The 20262-nt window shown below is 38.0% G+C and overlaps 1 protein-coding gene across 3 annotated transcripts in view; it reads left to right on the top strand.

Annotated features, from left to right (window-relative positions):
• Nucleotides 1-16441, top strand: part of LOC116085968 (leukocyte surface antigen CD47-like) — a 49158-nt gene extending 32717 nt beyond the window's left edge. The window contains exons 3-9 of one of the 3 annotated variants that reach the window (XM_031364035.1): nucleotides 2073-2162; nucleotides 5064-5171; nucleotides 6289-6381; nucleotides 8471-8566; nucleotides 9899-9955; nucleotides 12252-12341; nucleotides 16184-16441. In XM_031364035.1, the coding sequence (XP_031219895.1) occupies nucleotides 2073-2162; nucleotides 5064-5171; nucleotides 6289-6381; nucleotides 8471-8566; nucleotides 9899-9955; nucleotides 12252-12274 (467 nt within the window). In that variant the 3' untranslated portion in view covers nucleotides 12275-12341; nucleotides 16184-16441. Of the gene's footprint in view, nucleotides 1-2072; nucleotides 2163-5063; nucleotides 5172-6288; nucleotides 6382-8470; nucleotides 8567-9862; nucleotides 9956-12251; nucleotides 12342-16183 lie in introns of all 3 variants that reach the window. The other 2 variants (XM_031364034.1, XM_031364036.1) reach the window with 2 other exon arrangements.
• Nucleotides 16442-20262: the final 3821 nt, after the last annotated feature.

Genomic DNA, 20262 nt, shown 5'->3' with positions numbered 1-20262 from the left:
AAGAGTAGCACACTTGTATACAAATGACAAATGAACTGAGAAAGAAATCAGGAAAACTACACTTTTCACAGTAGCTTCAAATAATTTAAAACAACTCAAAGCAAGCAATCAAGAGACTGGTGTGATAAAAACTTAAATCTTTGAAGAAAGAAATTGAAGATATCAAAAGATGGCAAGATCTCCCCTATTCGTAGATTAGTAGAATTAAAGTAGCAAAAATTGTCATTCTACTAAAAGAAATCTAGAGATTCAATGGAATCTCCATCAAAATTCCAACAAAACTTTGTAGAGACCTTGAAAGGACAGTTCTCAACTTCATATGGGAGGAAAAAATTCTCAGATAGCTAAAACAATCCTGAACAATAAAATAATTGATTTCTGATTTCAAGTTGTATTACAGAGGTATAGTAGTAAAAAACACATGGTATTGGAATAAAAACAGGCACATTGATTAATGGAATTGAATTGAAGACCCAGACATAACTCCAAACACATGAACACTTGAGTATTTATGAAGAAGCCAGAAATACACACTGGAAAATAGAAAGTATCTTCAAGAAATGGTGCTGATTAAACCAAACATCTGCATGTAGAAGAATGCAAATTGATCCATGTTTATCACCCTGCATAAAACGTGAGTACAAGTGAATTAAAGACTTCAACATAAAATCAGACGCCCTGAACCTGATAGAAAGGAAAGTGGGGAATACCCTTAAATGCATTGGCATAGAAGTTGACTTCCCGAACAGAACACTGATAGTGCAGCAACTAAGATCAACTATCAATAACAAGGACCACATGAAACTGAAAAGCTTCTGTAAGGCAAAGGACTATGTCAATTGGAGAAAGTGGAAGCCTCCAGAATGAGAAAGGACTTTTACCTGCCCTGTTTCCAATAGAGGACTAATATCCAAAATATATAAAGAATTCAAGAAATTAGATACCAAAAACCTAAAAATCCAATTAAAATGAGCTACAAATATAAACAGAAAATTTTCAGTAGAAGGAACTTAAATGGGTGATAAACATTTAAAGAAAAGCTCACCATCCTTGGCCAACACAGAAATTCAAATTAAAACTATTTTGAGATTCCATCTTATTCCTGTAAGAATAGCTAGGAACAAAACCACAAGTGACAGCTCATACTGGCAAGGATATGGGACAAGGAGAACACTCCTCCATTACTGGTGGTAGTGCAAACTTATACAGCCACTATAAAAACCAATATGATGGTTTCTCAGAAAATTGGGAATCAGTTACCTATACCACTCTTGGACATATACCCAAAGGACAATCCATTCTACCACAGGTGCACTTGCTGAACTATGTCCATTATGGCCTTATCCATAATACCCAAGTACTGGAAATAAACTAGATGTCTCTCAGAAGAATGGATAAATAAAATGTGGTACATTTACATAATGAGCATTACTTGGCTGTAAGAAAAGATATCATCTTGCAAATTCAATCATCAATAGGAGGAGAGGACCTCGGCCCTATGAAGGTTCTGTGCCCCAGTGTAGCGGAATGCCAGGGCCAGAAAGTGGGAGAGGGCGGGGTGGCAGGCAGGGGGAAGTGGGAGGCAACAGGGGTTTGTTTTTGTTGTTTTTGTTTGTTTCTTTGTTTTTTGGAGGGGAAACTGGGAATGGAGAAATTTACATGTAAATAAAGAAAATAAAAAAAATAATTTCTGTTCTGTAGAAATACATCAAATTAAAAACAACAACAACAAAAAAGATATCATCAAATTTTCAGACAAATGGGTAAAACTAGAAAACAAAATCATCCCAAAGGTATGGTGAGGGCCTGTTCTCAGTAACTGTGCTGCCCTTCCACACAACACAGGTCAGAAGGAAGGAGGAACATCCAAGTAGCGAGAGTCTTGGGCATCCTAAATAAAAGTTGTTGTTATAAGGAAAAATCATATGTAAAAAATTTGTATATAAATGTATATAAACTGTGGTCACAGTTTTTAATGATTTTAGTCTTCCAGCTATATGATAAAAGTATATTTGAGACTGTTAATGGTCTTTAACTAGTAACTGTGATATTTTGTTTTGCTCTCTCCTTAGGTTCATGGTTTACTTTAAGTGAAAATATTCCCATTATTATTCTCCCATTTTTGACTATACTTCTGTTCTGGGCACAGTTTGGTATTTTAAGTAAGTGTTTACTTCTAGTTTTCATTTATATTTGAGTGATATAACTGCTCTGTTAGGAGCACTAATATGAACTATCTTGTGTAAGTTAGCTGCTCTAAGAAGAGTCCTATTTTGACAAATAAGATGTACAATGTTTGAATAGTAATAGTGTTCATGAATATTTGTCCCTGACACACTGCTATTGATGAATTTGTAAGAAGATATTTTATTGTACTTTTAAAACTTCTTTTTTAAAGAGAATGCTGGCAGTACTATTTAAACCACCTAAAATTCCTCTAGCACTGTTGTACTAACAAATATAATTTTATTTGGTGAGCAGATGGTCAAAGGCTGAAGTAAGGTAAAGATGGAGCCCTGTGCTCTGGGGACTGATACCCCTGTTCATTTTCCCAGTTAGCACTTTTCTGCAGACAAAGTCCTGTTTGTTCTATGATGCAGCTCTCTGGTCCCTGCAGCAGCCAGAGAGGAATTGTCCTTTGTGATATTGCTTTTGACGCCATGTGAAAATCAAATCTCTGGAGGGTAAAAATTCATGCTGTATCTTAATTTTATAGGGACAGTTAAGAATTTTCATCAGAAGCTAGTATAGTTTGAATATGAAATGTGGAGCATAGACTCACATATTTTAACAATGGATCCCCAGTTAAGACAATATATTTTTTTGGTAGTTTGAGGCAATTTATTTGGGATGTTAGGCTTACCTGGACAAAGTCAACTGGAGCTGATAGTCTTTGAGGTTCAGGGTTCAAAGTCGACTGGAGCTGATAGCCTTGAGGTTCTACCTTCTTTTGCATCCTCCTTCATAAATGTCAATATTTCTGTATGTTCTCTAAACTTTCACTGCCTTCTCTTTACTGTGAGCATCCCTTGTCTTGTCAAGTTTCTCATCTGCTTTCAAAATTATGGATCAAATGTGGGTTCTCTGTTGTGAATACCCAAGACAGTGGCATCTGTATCTACCCAGGACTTGTACTTAATGGACAAAATTACTTTATTGGAAAGGATCCATAATCAATGAATTCAGAGTGAGCTATTTTTTTTTTACAATTTTATTTTTAAAAGTTAATGCAGGTCACCTTACACAATATAACATAGGAAGCAATCAAGAAAAAAATTCATCTAGAAAACTTGCTGGTATGTTCTAATGACCTTTTTCTGCATGGATTTTAATAGTTTTAGCTTAGTGACTTGGATGTGGTTTAAATTTGTTACCCAAAGGCTGTGGATTAGAGGCTTAGTCATTGGAGTCTTAGAGGATCCATTAAGTGTGGTAAAACCTTAAATGATGGTAATATGTTTAAGTGATGGGGCCTAGAAGAGTTTCATGGCCCACTAGATATACAAAACTCAGAAGACTAGTAAGTACAATAATAAAACATTTTCAGGTGGCTGTATCATACTGAAACATAGATTTTTTTAAAATCATGGTTGCTATGTAGTTCAATAATTTTGATACATTCAATCTATTCATTTCGTTAGAATAAACGTCAACGAAAACTGAAATTTTAAGTTATTTTCCTCTAATTGCCACCACCCATTGAGTACCAAAAAGAAGACATTCATGTGTATTGAATTCAATGGCATTTCACTTAAATGCCCTGTAGTTCTCTGCCTCTGAGTCTCACTTTAGGTAGCCTTTAAAGGTGTGTGTTTGTGTGTGTGTGTGTGTGTAAAATAATTTCTCATTTAACCAAATAAAATGTCCAATAAATAGGAGAAGAATGTAGTATTAAGCCTGTTTTCTCAGAGAAAGTACAGATACATGAGGATGCAGACACATGAGCGTGTGGGCACGTGAGGGTGCAGACACATGATGATGCACACATGTGAGGGTGCAGACACATAAGGATACAGGCATGTGAAGATACAGACTCATGAGGATGCAGACACGTGAGGATGCAGACACATGAGGGTACAGACACATGAGGATGAACCCATGTGAGGATGCAGACATGTGAGGATGCAGACACATGAGGATGCAGACACATGAGGATGTAGACACATGAGGGTGTGGGCACGTGAGGGTGCAGACACGTGAGGGTACAGACACGTGAGGGTGCATACATGTGAGGATAGAGGCATGTGAGGATAGAGGCATGTGAGGATGCAGACACGTGAGGATGCAGACACATGATGATGCACACATGTGAGGGTACAGACACATGAGGATAGAGGCACGTGAAGATACAGACTTGTGAGGATGAGCCTGTGTTAGGAGCAATGGTTTCTGTGATTAATCCTCTTGAACCCTGGGTGTGTGTTTTTATTTTAACATCTTAGCTATAAGATCTGGGCATTTTTTTTCATTAGAATTTGACCAGCATAAGATTTTCTCAATACTTAGTGTTCTTTTTAAAAACAAGTTTCCCAAATTTCTAGATTCTTGACTCATTTTATACAGTGTGGGGCTTGGTTCTCTTTTTCCTATATTTCTAACTAACTAGTTACTGCCTATCTGTTTTGTGCAAATCGCTACTGTGTGGTCAGTCTGGAATCACTTTGCTTGCCACAGTATACTAACAATATCTAAGAGTGGCATATAACTGGGAGATATTACTGTGTGGAATTTAGGTATTCCATTCAATGTTCTAACATGATAATGTACAGACCTACCCCCACATAAAAAGACTGACACTGGAAATTAAAAATGCCCTAATTAAGAAAGCCATTGTAACTTGTTCTGTAAAACAGATTAAAACTAAGTGCCACCCTCACACTCACATGCTATACATGATGTTGTCATGGTCCTACCTATCAATTACTTATAAGTGGCATGAGTATGAGTTTTATTTAAGGGCTACCGAATTTCATGGAGTTATCAATTTGTGTTTGCACCTTATATATTATAGAAATACCTTCATTTCTGATTAAGTTTGTGTAATTATTTCTCTCTTTTTAAAGTACAAAAATATAAATCCAACCCCATGAATAGGAAAATTCTTATTTTATCTACTTCTGGACTATTGATCACCATAGTTGTCATTGTTGGAGCCGTCCTTTTTATCCCAGGTAAGATTCATGGGCTCTGGGCTGTGGTGTCAGGGTCTGATGTGAGGAAGATCCCGGAAGGCAATGTATTGATTCCTACACCTGTTGGCACAGACAGTAGCAGATGATGTGACCTCAAAGAACAGAAAATTCCTCAAGGATCTGAACCCCCCTCCCTATGCCTGAAACTGTGGTGTCCTCAGCATGGGGACTGGGGAGGGGGGCCGCTATTCTATCTCCTGCCTCTTGTAACTTCCAGTGTTTGCAGGCAGTCTGGCTTCCTCAGCTAACTGTGACAGAGTAGCTCCCATCTCTGCTGTTCCATCTTCTCCCTCAACCCGTTCTCTGTGTTCCATTTGTGTGTTTGTGTGTTGGCGATGCCATTGAAATTAAAGACACTCATTTAACTCAGCTTAGTATCTTGATTTTAAACCCTTAACTTTATTATATCTTTGTCATGTGATAAAAGAAGCTTTGGGGACAGGATAAAGTAATGGGATCACCATTCAATCCACTGTGGAGGCAAAGCTCCCTGGCTAAGATGGAGAAATGGGTATGAACTTGGAACTATGTCTGTCTGAAGTGCTCCTTGCAGCTGAAAGGGGGAAGTATGAGTGGGAAATAGAGGCAGGGAGAAGATGGGAAGGAAAGCAAAGCCCGGAGCTCACCATGGCAAACCGTAGCGTGCCACTGCCTATGCCACTGCCGTCTCTTGGGCACTCCACAGCACAGGAGGATCTCTGGCACAGATTTGGTAAGTATGTTTGCATCCAGGCCTGGGGAGGTGAGGAAATCAGGAGACAAGGAGAAAGAACAGCTGATTTGGCTTGGGAGCCAGACTGAATGCTGAGACTGAGTGGATGGTGGAAGGCGAGGGCAAGTTTATCATCCGGAATTAAAGAGTTAAAGCCAAGTGAAAGTTTGCATGTGAGGAAACTCTGGCATGAAGATTTGGGATCATTCACTTTGGGCTGCAGCGATTGAAAAATTTCAAGTCACTGTAAATTTGGGAGAAAATATTTTCAACATTTCTTAGTTTATGAGTGCACTATCCAGGGCAATGAATTTAATAAATTCAGTACATTAACTCCACAAGCAGTAGAAACACACGGAGAAATAAATTTCTGTTTGTTTACAGGTAATTATTCAAAAAGGAAGGGTTATGGGCTTATTTTACTCACTAGTCCTTCAGTGATACCTGTATTTCTTCAGTACCACAAGTTTAAGCCAGGTAAGTATTGGCTGTTCTAACATGATTTTAAATACCTTTGCATTTCAAAGACAGCCTTTTGGGGGAAAACCTTTTACTCTTTTTCTTTTTAAGCTAATTTTTCTCAACCCTCCTTCAATTCCTCCTCTACCGCCTCCATATCCCCCACCATGTTCCTATCCAAATTCACATCTTCTTATTTTTTTAAAATTGATAGCCTACTAAGTCCACTTAGTGCTAGCTATATATGCATGAATGTGAGTCCACCTCCTCGGGCACCAAGAACCCACCATTGGGCATAACTTCAAAAGAATCGTTCTCCCTCCTGGCAGCAGTCACCAGTCCCCGGTAACTTTTTAGTAAGGGTGGACCCTAGAGAACACCTCCACGATCTAGTCCAGGATTTTGACTGTCCTGATCACCTGCTGGTCTTGCACAGGTAACCAGAGTGACTGTGAGTTCATGAAAGTGATAGCCATGTCCCGTCCTGTAGACATTAACTCTTGGCAGCCTTTCCTATCATCAGGCTCCAACACTGTTTTCAACTCTTCCAACATGTTCTATGACCCTAGTTGGTGGTGGTAGTAGGTGATAAAGATGACCCATGTAGGGTTGAGAACTCAGTCTCTTATCCTCACCTGGACTGATTCTCACTTCAGGAAATGAACTTTCTGACAAAGGTAGAGAGCGATCCAGGTGTGTTAGGTATAAAACCTTCAGAAGGCCATTTGATGATGTGATCATTTAGTAAAATAACAATAACAGACAGGTTCTACCCTAAGGCCTGTGAACACTCCAGCAATGGCTTTTTGACCAGGATTATTGTACCAAGCATGAAATGTCCTCCTGTTTAGCAAATTTCAAGTCCCATAGCAGTTGTGCCACTAATATACCAGTAAGTACATCCTGCTAGGCCAGGTTGTTATTGTAGCATGCAGGGTCCATACTGGGGAAAATCACTGATGGCTTCTGTACCCCAGAAATATGCATAGCACCTTCTGACACTATGAAAACTAGCCAGTGGAGGGGAAGTTTTCAATTTGTTTAAAATTTGGTTTATTGAAAATATTTTCCATGCTATTCTTAATGACAATTCCCCATAAGGGTGAATTCCAATGTCATCTTAGACTTTCAATGTATTTTTATTTTATAAATAAGTGATTTTTATATATACAACTAAAGTACCTCTCCTCTGATATACTTGAGGCCAAAACTATTTTGAATTTCAGTTTTCCAGAGTTTGAGATATTTGAACAAACTGTACTGTTGAAACACCCATACTCAGGATACCCAACACCCAATATGCTCCAAAATGGGAAAATTTTGACTATCAGACTTCAAGTTTTTGTGAGATATTGGCCTGTAATAACTCAAGATTATCTTTACATTCTGAAGTATATTATATTACAATCATAAACAGATTTTAAGGATGCCCTTTTCCCCAACATGCCTCTTCAATAACAAGGCTATTCTGTAACATGAGGTTACAAATCAAGAATATTGAACACAATCTTGTGTGTGTGTGTGTTATGTGTTACTTTTTGTTGTTGCTGTTGTTGTTGGCAAACCTTAACACAAGTCTTAAGAAGAAATTGTGTATATCCAAAATATAAATCAGCATTTTTTACACTTTAAACATTAGTATATTTTGTTGTTGTGATTAAAATTCACATTTCGGCTAGTGAGATGGCTCATCAGGTAAAAGTGTGTGTAATGCAGGGTCTCTCTCTTGGATTGCATTATATTGTAAAGTTTCCATTTCGAAAGCACAGATCTTTAAAACGCACAATCGAGTTGACCACGTCATGAGCAGTAGTAACCATTCATGATGTAGGATGCCAAAGACCGTCAAAAACAGCACTGGGTTCAGTTTTACAGCTTCAATCCTGTTTAGAAGACAATGGCAGCTAGTGTATTATCTACTGTCTGGGTAATCCAGAGCCAAGCTTGCTGGGAAGGGTGAGGTCATTGCAAGTATTTGTCATTTGAAAACTTATCATAACCAGATTTTGGTCATAGGTCCTCATTGTTGACTGTACCAAAGGCAAACAGAAGTTATGCTTCATTGCCATTCTCAACATGCTTCTGCTACACTGTTTCTTTCTCTTAGCGATTGGGAGGACCCTCCAGGCCATGATCATATCAACCATTGTTCAGGCACTGGGCGTTGTACTCACTCTGGTGGGACTATATCTCATTGCATCTGGTAAGAGTCATGGTTTTCTGGAGTCTTGATTTATATTCCTCTCACAGAGTTCTTAATTTTCTATATACATAAAGTTCATTGTTTTAAGATGTTTAGGTTCACAGCAAAATTCAATGGACTTCAACAGTCATTACACACTTTGTATAAATTGTGTGTCTTACGTAATACTCTTCACAGCCACAACTTCCTCATGATCACCAACCAGATAACACATTATTTTTCTAATTGATGAGCCATTATTAAAGGAGTACTAGCCACAGATTATATTGTGACTCCTTTGCCTATGGCGAATGCACATATGCACATGTGATGTATTACTCACTGTGTTCATCGTATAGACTATCATTTTACTCTCACTGGTAGGCAACCCTTGTTCACTACCTGTCTATTTCTTGATTCCCACAGATCCATGACAATGCTGATATTTCTAGTATCTCTGCTTATTTGCATTTTAATAATTTTTTAAAGATTTGTTTATTTTATGTATGTGAGTATACCATCACTGTCTTCAGACACACCAGAAGAGGGCATCAGATCCCATTATAGATGATTGTGAGCCAGCATGTGGTTGCTGGGAAAGGAACTCAGGATCGCTGGAAGAGCAGTCAGTGCACTTAACTGCTGAGCCATCTCTCCAGCCCCTTTACGAATGTGTTTTATTTGGAAACATATGGCATGTAACCTTTTGAGTCTTCATTCACTTAGAAATGGACATCTGTGTTTTCTCTGTGCTTTTCATGTTTCCATAGTTCACTATTGCCAAGTGCAGAATATTCAAGCAGACATAGAACAGCATTTTTATTGATACACTCACCTAATGAAGAATATCCTATTGCTTTGAAATTTGTTGTAACTATCAATAGAATTGCTATAAACATACATGTTATTTTTCTATGGGTTACACTATCAACTCATTTGCATAAATACTGGATTGTAGGCTAAGGACATAGTTTTGTAACTGTTTGTATGAAAATATCTACAGCATTTTGCATTGCCAGCACCAGTGAATAACATTTCTTCACATGCTTAGCATTTTCTGGCTTAAGAACCAGACTCAAATTGTTTGTGGACAGCATTTTCTATTGGTCCTGATATGTATGTTATGGAAATGTGACCTCTTTTTTTAAAAAAAAAAAAACAATTTGGAATCATTTTATTAACAGTTAATGATTATTAGCATGTATAAATTTTTATCTCTTGAACAATTGACTACTTTCCTTAAAATTTGATGTTATTTATTTATTTCTATAAGCAGTTTGTTTTCATTTATAATATGCAATTTCTTTGTTTTTACAGACTGTGTACCAAAATATGGCCCCCTTCTAATTTCAGGTTTGGTCATAGTAACTCTAGTAGAATTATTCGGACTAATTTACATGAAATGGCTTGGTAAGTCAGTCTTGTTTATGTAGCCTCTGCCAAGTATTTCAAATTCATAACTTGGAACATGCTTTAGTTGTTTCTTCCAATGTAAAGACACAGACGTGTGTTAGAGACAACACAATTATGGGATTATGTTGCAATGAATATGAGAACATAGATGTGCTAACAGCATAAATACTGCAAATTCTACTTCTTCAGTAGCAGGATTGCTGGGTCAAAGGGTATGCTAGGTTTCCTTACTGATTTGTTGACACGGGTCCTCTATTGATTTTTGTTACTTTGTTATAACTTTCATTGAAGAAGCCTTTGGCTTTCTGATTTACATTGATTTCTAGACTCTTATTCTGGGAATACTGACATTGACATAACATTTTGTTTTCTTTGGTTGGTTGGCTTTTGTCTGCTTTTTTGATAGCAATGCTATTGCTATATAAAATGGTTGCTAGGTTTTATATGTTTATTTTGCATCCTACAACATTATCAAATTTGTTTATTCTAAGGGGTTTTAGTGGCATTTGGGTTTTTCTGCAAAAGCTTATTGTTTGTACTTTTGGAAACATTTTAGTAGCAAGAGTGTAAACATGATGAGACTGTAGGGAGGAGATATGGTTGTGGAGACAGAGTCCTTGAATTAGGAAGGTGAGATATAGAAAGCTTTAGTTAAGAACAGTAGAAGAAGGAGAAAGAGTGGACATATCTATTATTGAGCTAGAAGAATTGGTGGCCAAAGAATTAGGAAATATCAAACACTAATTATAGCTGTAAATGAAATAAGAACTTCAGCTGACCTGGAAATTAGAGAGATGTTAGAATTTTAAACAAAAGGTACCAAATGTCAGAGTCCATAGGAGAATGGGAAGTTGGTAATGTGTCCCAGTTTGTGACAGTAGGAATGGGATGCCATGATATTACATCTAAACATCATGAATCTGTTCCTTTTTTTCTTTTTTCTTTTTCTTTTTTGCTTTATGATGCTTAAGTTTTAAGACTTGTTTGATGACTTATGAAAGAAAAAGTATTTTGTATGTTGATCTACTGTTAGAGTAAAAACAAACTTTGCAACTGTCTGCAGTCTTCAGAAATAATCAATGTAGTATCTCTACTTACATTTTCCTTATAATACATGAATAAATATCTATGAAGACTTTATTTTGAAATGAGTATTGTTTTACAACATTTTTCCCTTTACCAAAAATCAGTGAATTTTTCTGAAAAGAGGGAAGCTATTACAGCAATAAATTTGTCAAGCTGCACACATTTTCTTTATTTGTTGTGTTTTAATATTGGGAGCTTTAAGTTTTTTCTTTATTTATCTAACTATATCTATAATAAAAATGGATAGTCATGTTGGGAAGATTCTTTTCTGAGCTTATATACTCAATCATTTCAATCATTATTCTAATACTTAAAACTATAAAAATTAAATATTAAATGACTAACTTGTTTAATTTTATTTTGAAAAAATAAAATAAAAATTTGATATTGCTTTGGGGGATAGTGTTAATCATTTTAAACTCTCCTATCCCACTAGAGAATTAGGATTTACTCTGGTGACAGTAGGTCTTATAACTAGTCCCCTTTTAAGTTTTCTTTTAGAGGATTTAAAACAATTATAAATATTCCTTTAAAGTAGCTATTTCTTAAAGACTAAAACCTACAATCTCGGCATAATGAAAAACAGATATATCTTATGTACGCTCACTATATTGTGTGTGCACAAATATTGCCAACAATGTTTATCGCTTTCTTGAGTATTGAGAAGTTTTTGAAAACCATGATCACAATGGCCACCTTTGGTTTGGACTACTATATTGGACTATATTTTATGAATAATGATATAATTAAAGCTATAACTAATATAAATGGCACATGAATTGAATTAACTTTAGCATATTTTACTACAAAAGCAATATGCATCACATATAGCAAGATTTACAAGCAAGAAAGCACTATGAAGTCAATGCCAAATGTGTATTCACTATAGCAGCCATTTTAGCAGTTGCAATATAATATGAAATGATCCAGATGTGAGTGAGACCTACATGAGAAGTTGACATTCTAATGTATACATAGTGATCAACCTTTCAAGGCCCTTGTGTGAAAGAGTGTGTGTACTTTAAAAGAAAGACTGTACTATTTAAAAATTGGAATAATCTAGTTTTTCTTCCATGACATACTACTGGGCCTAGATCATATCAGGTTTCATGTTTACAAGAGAAATTATGAATTTCCTGGAGTCAGATTCCTAATTTCTATATACATTTAAAATTTATCATGTAACTTCTCTGCTTGTCTTTGACAGACCCACTTGTAGTGTTTCAATAAGACATGAAAGTGCAGGCAGTGCTGTCTTTCTCTCTGAGTTCCACACTTTGTCTCAGTGGCTCTCAAGGTAATTTCCCTGCATATTATTTTTTATATTAAACAGAAAAGATTTTTCTTGTATTCATGCTTATGTGTATGTGTCTGTATATAAAAAGTTGTATGTTCCAATGCCCATGTATCTCTAAGAGAGTGCCAGTACCTCTTGGAGCTAGAATTACAGACGACTCATCAGGGTGCTGCATCCTGTACTATACGAGTAAAAATTTTTAAGGAATCTTTCTAACTCTGACACCCTATTTTAGCCATACAAAGTCAGGATGACTTTGTAGTGAAAAGTACTTGCTTCTCTTCCAGGGGACCCAGGTTTAATCGCTAGTACACCCATGGTGGCACATAAACATCTGTAACTCTAGTTCAGATGCAGGGAGTCAGTCTAACATCTTCTGTCCTACTTGGACACAGCACAAATTTGCTGCATGTGCACACATAGTCAGGAAAACACTCAATACAAAATAAATATATATTATAAAAATAAATAAAATGTCAAAAATAATCAGGGGAAAGCAGGAAGGCACTCCCATTAGCATAGAGGAGGACAATGCCCAGGGTTTACAGGAGAAGGCAGAAGAGGATGATCTTAAGAGGAGATAATAACATGAAGATGTATGTATAAAGGAGGGAGAGGGACAGTAAATAAATTGGTGACATGACCATTCCATGATATGGTTACTGAATATATGACAGAGAGAAGAGCCAGAGGCTTCTGGAAGAATCCAGAACAAAAAAAGAAAGGAAGGAGTAAACTGAACATAGCTATAAGAATGGACATTGAGGGGCTGGAGAGATGGCTCAGCAGTTAAGAGTACTGAATGCTCTTCCAGAGGTCGTGAGTTCAATTTCCACCTACCACATGGTGGCTCACAACCATCTGTTATGGGATCTGATGCCCCCTTCTGGTGTGTCTAAAGACAGCAACCATGTACTCACATACATAAAATAAAATCTAAAATGAACAAACAAACAAAAAATGGACACTGAACACAGCCATGGCTATCTGTGACAGAGGCAGTGACAGACAGTAGTCAGAAAAGCAAAGGCAGGGGGAATCCCTGATTTTACAAAGAGAACAAATGTGCATCTGGGAGGAGGGAAACCTGGGGAAGTGAGAAACCATTCTGCTAGAGTGGCAATGTTGAGGTGTGTAATAAGGGCTTGTGATCCTGAGGAAGCCTCCAGGCCAGCATAGGTTCCAATATTCAACTACAGGTATATATCAGAGCTAAGGGAAATGACTCCTTTGGAAGATTGAACATGGCTTCACAAGTTCCCGAGGAATGCTGGCTTTTCTCTAACTACCAGAAATCCTCCTATAGTCCAGGTTGGGCTCATTTTTGGATACTTGGACTGCCTTTTGTAGTTTGGGGAATTGAATGTGACCAAAGGATGCAAAATCAGAAGTCATCCCACATCTTCCTAAAGCAAGGAGAATAATCTGTGGCAAAACACAGGGTTTAGCCTACAGGACACAGAGGGCAGAAGAAGCTGAAGACCTGAAGGAAAAATGAGGGCATAACTGTTTTTAGGTATGAAGTGAAGGGAAAGTTTATTATAGACATGAGGTAGAGCGCAGTTAGGGGCATTTAGAAGAGTCCAGACTGAATATGGATAGCAGGCTAACCAGGTCATGAGAGGAGGGGGTGAGGTTAGAGAGTGAGAAGGGAGAAAGGGAAGGAGAGAAGAGAGAACAAGAGAGGGGATCAGGGGAAATTCACAGGCAGAACCAGCAAGAAATGTGAGGTCAAGAGAGCAAAAGGACACGTAGCCAAAATTGCAGAGGTTATATAAGGATCAGAGAAGCTGAGGGAAGGGACTTGAAGCTCAGTGGCTGGAGGATTCAGGGTAGGGATCCAGGTGAAAAGTGCTGAGAGGAGCCAGGATTCCATAAACTGGTATTGGACGTGCCGATAGAGAAGCCAGAGTTTGCTGTGCCCTGTTAAATAGGCACCTTAGGCATAGGTTAATGGAGGAACCATATGTTCCTCTTGCCAGCGATAAGGAAAAGTATGCCTTTTAGAAAGTAGGAACTCTCTTCTTAAGTCCCCAAGGGAATAGTGGCTTTTGTCTAAATGTTTTTACTTTAGGAAAAGGGATTTCTTGGGAATTTTTAGTTTGAGAGCAAGCTCTTGTAAAAGACCTGGTCCGGCAGGATTGTCCGCACGCAAATTATGTGACTCCTATGCAAGAAAGGAGAATTTGTGTTACTGGATAGACAAGTAGTTGAGTCCATACAAGAAAGGAGTCACCTGAGAGTAGGCAGGATAACAAGAAGGGGATCCCTGATGAACTCCTCCTCTTGAAGTCAGCTAAGGACCACAGGACCACAGGGCATTCCTTTAGTTCCAGCACTTGCGAGGTAGGGGCAAGGGAATCTTTGTAAGTTTGAGGCCAGCCTGGTCTAAATGGTAAGCTCCAGACCAGCCTATAGCTACATACTAAGCCATACTGGATTCATTTTTTTTCTGAACTAGTATGCACAGTTTTGAATCCTATGCAGCTCCTAAAGGAGAACTATCAACCTCCTTAAAAGGAGGAAAGGGAAAGGACATGATGTAATTATGTTTTAATTTTAAATTTTTGAAATATATTAAGAAAAAGTAAGTTGGAGAGTTAGTTTGGTACTTTGGTGATGAGAACCCTGAGAGACCAGTTCCACAGCCTCGACTGGATGCTTTCCATGGAGAGGCCGAGCTTGGAAGTGCTAATAGTGTTGTGGGGAGATCAGGCACATCAGATACATGCCTCCCTCTGGAAGTATCAGTTTAGGTAAAATGCAGCCAAGGCCTCTATTGTACTTTTAAAACAGTCACCTTGTACTAGCCTCTTTTTGGACTGGAGGAAATGTACGATGAAAAAGCTAATTGAAGACCATCCCATCTCCTGACCAGAGAGGCCTAAGCCTCCATTCCCATCAGAAAAGAAAAGGGTTTTTCCACAACCTCTCACTCTCAAACAAACCTGAGCCAGTCAGTGCAGACTAGGAAGCTCTTTCCACACCCTCCGTGAAGCCTATAGCAGGAGCAGCTGATGAACCAGCCTGCCTCCATCTTGAGCTTGAAAGCCATTTTATATTAAAGGCAAACTAGGTTCATTCCTATTTATGAATGTGTAGGATGCAAATGTACAGGATACAAGTTCATTGAACCTGTAATATGTACAAATATAACAAGGACTATTTTATATATATTCCTGTGCCCAATGCTGACCTCTTAAACCCTACTTTACGAAGAGGCAGCTTGTGTACACAAGTAGAAAAGATTGCTTTAATCAATTGCTTGCTTTAATTAATTTGGCCATTATGATTTGGATAGGTGATCTTTCTCCTCAAATCTTTGGGATTAACACACCCAGTGGGACAGAAACCAGAATGAGCAGCCACAAAGCTACACAAGAGCATAGACAACTACTCAACCAAAGTGGTGTAATGCTAAATGGAATTAAATAACCCTTCCTATTCCTTGGGGATATTGATATTTTTTAATATTTCAAGGAAAATGAGACACACCTATAACCTTGCATGCTTCTCTCAGCCCTGCAGTAAAAAGGTATGCAAACGTTAGAAAGCTGACAAAACATCTTAGACACTCTTTTTAGAGTAAAGAATTTCATAATGACATAAAAAGGCAGACAGATCAATCTTTCATTGCTACTTTATAAGTAATAAGAACAAATTCATAAAAGCTGATGTCTTTATGCAGATGGAGACACTCACTTTAAAGAATACCCCAGGAATAGCTTTTCATTTTGAATTAGCTCTGTGTTCTGTACTTCTTACTAACTGGTAGAATATAGATTGCAAGATGAGCTAAGTGGGTCTTTAGTAACTCAGGATCTCCAAATTTCTACCTTTAGGAATACTAAATCCATCAGTTTCTAGTCCAGAGCAAGGTGCTGGATGTTCCAGGCACCACTGAGTCACCTTGCCTTTCTCACAGCTGCAGCCAGCTGATGGTTCTCCAAGGATACTGTTTTCCCCAAGCCAGTGTGGACTTCGGCATTCCTTCAAGTTCCAACAAGAATGGTGGATAGAGGATAGTTTGCAGTCTTATTACTTTGTAAAAAGTGCCAACTCCTTGATTGTAACAGAAAACAATAAAAACATTAAATCCACAGGAGCCTCATCTCATCTCTTCTCCCTCTTGACCTTCATCTTAACCAAGACTCCAGTTGGTAATTTGCAGTACCTGTGGGTTTCCTATAGCAGAGACACTGAAACTGGGAGACTTTTGTGTCCAGAGCAAGCACTCCTGTCTAGCCTGGACTCTTGGCTTTATCTTAGAAGGAAGGGCCTTTCTATTATGGTAGGTACTTTGTTTTATTTTGTTGAGTTCTGCCCTCCACAACAGTAACTAAATTTTTAAAAAGTGATATCCAAACCCATTCCCCAGAGCTACTGTTTATGTTTTCTTCCAATTCACTGATTCTGTTCTATACAGAACCGAGGCACTGCACCACTTTTCTGAATTTTTTGTTCCTAGCTCTTCTGGCTTCAATGATTTGGCTTTTCTGATTTTAACGATAAACTTTCCCTTTAAACTGAGAGGATACACAGAGGTTCACATGATTAATATAGAGCTTGGGCTTTATCCAGAGGTACACCATGTCCTGTGTACTAAAGATGACATCTGACAACACACACAAAGCTGTTGGGTACACAGATAAGACTTGATCTCCTGAAAAGTCATCTGTAAACTTTGATCAAATATTTTCAAGTGTCCTACATTTCTATCTAACCTACTTCCAAAACCTTATCACGACTGCATGACCAAATTGTCTAAGCTAGGGACAAGCACAGTCTTTGAAACCCAAGCTACCATTTATAGTTTTCCTTCAGTAGCCACTAAATAACAGTAACTGATTCATGTTAAACATCACATGTGCTTTTTTAAAATTTATGTATTATATGTAAGTACACTGTAGTGCCTTCAGACACTCCAGAAGAGGGAGTCAGTTCTTGTTATGGATGGTTGTGAGCCACCATGTGGTTGCTGGGATTTAACTCAGGACCTTTGGAAGAGCAACCAGTGCTCTTAATTACTGACCCATCTCTCTAGCCCTCATATGTACTTTTAACCACAAAGAATGTACTAAGCATCATAACAAGTAACATGAGGCTCCTCCCACCTGTCACTGACAAAAAAATCTAGAGAGAAGTCAGTCTTGAAATAGCTGCATTCTGACTTCCACTGGCACCTTCACCCCACACCTACTGGCACAGGTCCTTCTCCAAGCTTAGTCTGTTTGGTGCTGCTTAAAGCTCCAGCATCTTTGTGGGTTAGTTTATTCTAATAATCCACAACTTTAAAAAATAATCAAAATTGACTGTTAGGAATTTTTACTAACATATAAAATGAAACCTTAAAATGCTATAGTCACTAGATAACTTGAAATGTTTTTTGACTGTTTAAGAAATGGGAATCTAAGGGCCAGGCAGCTTAGGTACGGAGAAGGGCCATGAAGATGTGTGTGCACCTTGCAGTATATCCAGGCTTACTAGTGTCAGTAGCTCTTCTCCAAGGAGCTGGTTCTTTATTCCAACACTTCCCTGAGAAGAACCAGGGTGTCCTGGGAATTAACCAACATTCCATGTCCCTTCCACGGGTTTTGGTTGATATTCATCAGGAACATCTGACTCCCACTCCAAAGAATGAGATTATAGTTTCTGAGAAACCATTATTGAGAAAGCTTCAATGACAATCTGGAGGAGACATTTCACCAGCTCTGACCCTGTGAACATTTGTGCAATAGGGAGCTGGTCCCCTTGCTTGGTACATCTGTCCCTAACTAGGCAAAGCAATAAGAGATAGTTGGTTCTTTATAGTTTAACTGGTCTTTAAATGGAACCTCTTGCCTAATGTAATGCTATGTACTGTCATATACAGCTTAAGAAGGATAATTATATTAGAAATCTGTGTGTCATGGTCCAAGAAGAAACACGTGGATCATTCCAAACTACAAGGTGAGACCAGAAGACAGAGCATTCACCTCCCTCAGCTGTCTAGAGCACCTGGGACTAAAACTTAAGGTCAAAAGGACATCAGGGGCAGTTCCCAAAATATGGACTGAGGGAATCATGTAAAATTCATTGTCCTGGTATGCCAGTGATGTTCAGTAAAAGAAATCAGCCAGACCAAGGTGACCTTAAAGGGAAGGAGTTGGAAGAGCAACACCCAGTGGAACTCCAGACTGTGGCACAAAGGAAACAGAGAACTTGATAGAGGCCAATGCAGTGAGTGGCTCAGTCCATGAACAGAAAGGGTTCTGGATCTGGAGAAGCAGTCTGGAGATAAAGGTAAAAACTATGAATGATATTTCCCAGGTAATAACAATACCACTGCCACCAGCAGAAGCAGCAACAATGACAACTACAACAACAACAATAGTTGATCACTATGCTACATTTTGCAGTTAGACAGGCTGAACCTACATTTGGAGCTGTTTTCTAAAATCCAACTCAGTGTAGCCTACTGGAGGCCTTGGCTGTAGTCTCCTGTGCAATGTGTAATGTGCTCTGTGATATTCTTTGTTGTTTTACTCCCTTTTCAATCACTGTGTTTTCAAAAGCCCTTGACTTAGGTTATGAACAAAGTGCCCCATCTTAGCAAGGATAAGAAGCAAAACTTTCCTTGAGAAATGATGTTAAAGTTTCAGCCTAAAACCTAGAAGAAATATATCACCAGAAGAAATATATTACTATGGGCCTATTCAAATATCCAACAATTAGTAAGAATAAATGAAAGTCACACCTGGGAAAAGGTGAAGGGCCATAGCCAGAGACAGGAAAGGTTCATTCAGTAGTGTGTTTCGCTCTTCTGGTACATACATGGTTATTTCAGCATAGCCAATTGAATTTAGGATAGCTAATATTGGAGATCCCAGACAGTATTAGTGTCATTATCTCTAGAAATGCTCTGGATAGGCCTAATCACCTCAAAGACTGACTTGTCTGAGACAATTCTAGCAAACCTGGTGACATTAGCCATGATAAACACTCTTATCGGCTTAGGTTTACATATACATTTTATATAGGGAGAGAAAAGAAGCCAGCTGTTGACAATGTGATATTCCCCTAAATTTAGGGATTTTTCTTTTATTTTTGAGATCACAATATAATTAAACCATTTCTCTGTTTCTTTTCCTCACTCAAGACACTTCCATATAGCCCCTGCTTTTTTTTTTTCTGTTTCAAATTCATGGCCTCGTTTTCATTAATTGCTGTTACATGCATATACATATATATGTATGCATATATATACATGTATGTATGTATATATATACATGCATATATATGTTTATGTGTAAGCAAGTATCTAATGTGAATACTTATTAACTCATTACTAAGACTAGGTTATCTGTGACCTATTCAAGATTTTAACTATGTGGTTTATGAGAAGAAAACAAACCCTGAAATGTGATAATGTGATACAATTGCCAACTGGTCTGAAGTTTTCTATCAAGTGACTTGAGATTCACAGTCTTGTGCTTTTTACACATTTTGTTCATTCTTAGGCACTAAAACTAAGATGTGTGGCAAGTGTTCATAAAGAGTAAAATATGAAACCCTCTGGGTAAAGACAAACTGCAATGAGATAATATTTAAGTTTCTTAGTAATAATCTTAGCTCCTTTTATTTAGATTTTTTTCCAAATGAGATGCTGCTAAGCACACTCATCTACTCCAGTCACATCCAAAATATCGGGGATAAAATCCTGATAAAGGATAAGAGGCGATAAGGCTTCAAAAGGAGTTCTGTGCCTCCTGGATTTCAGACTAGTCACTGGTATCTCCTAACTCAGACGTGTTCCAGATCAGTTTTTCTAATCGTGTTCCAGATTAGTCTTTCCAATCGCCAACACGGCCTCTTATTTAGGCATAAAGGTACCCCAAGAAATGACTCGTTAATGGTTAAGATTGGGCATTGTTTTCTGGCC

Source organism: Mastomys coucha, unplaced genomic scaffold, assembly GCF_008632895.1.
Source record: "Mastomys coucha isolate ucsf_1 unplaced genomic scaffold, UCSF_Mcou_1 pScaffold12, whole genome shotgun sequence".
NCBI lineage: Eukaryota > Metazoa > Chordata > Mammalia > Rodentia > Muridae > Mastomys > Mastomys coucha.
The sequence above is the reverse complement of the archived record's forward strand: the minus strand, read 5'-3'. Positions and strand labels throughout refer to the sequence as shown.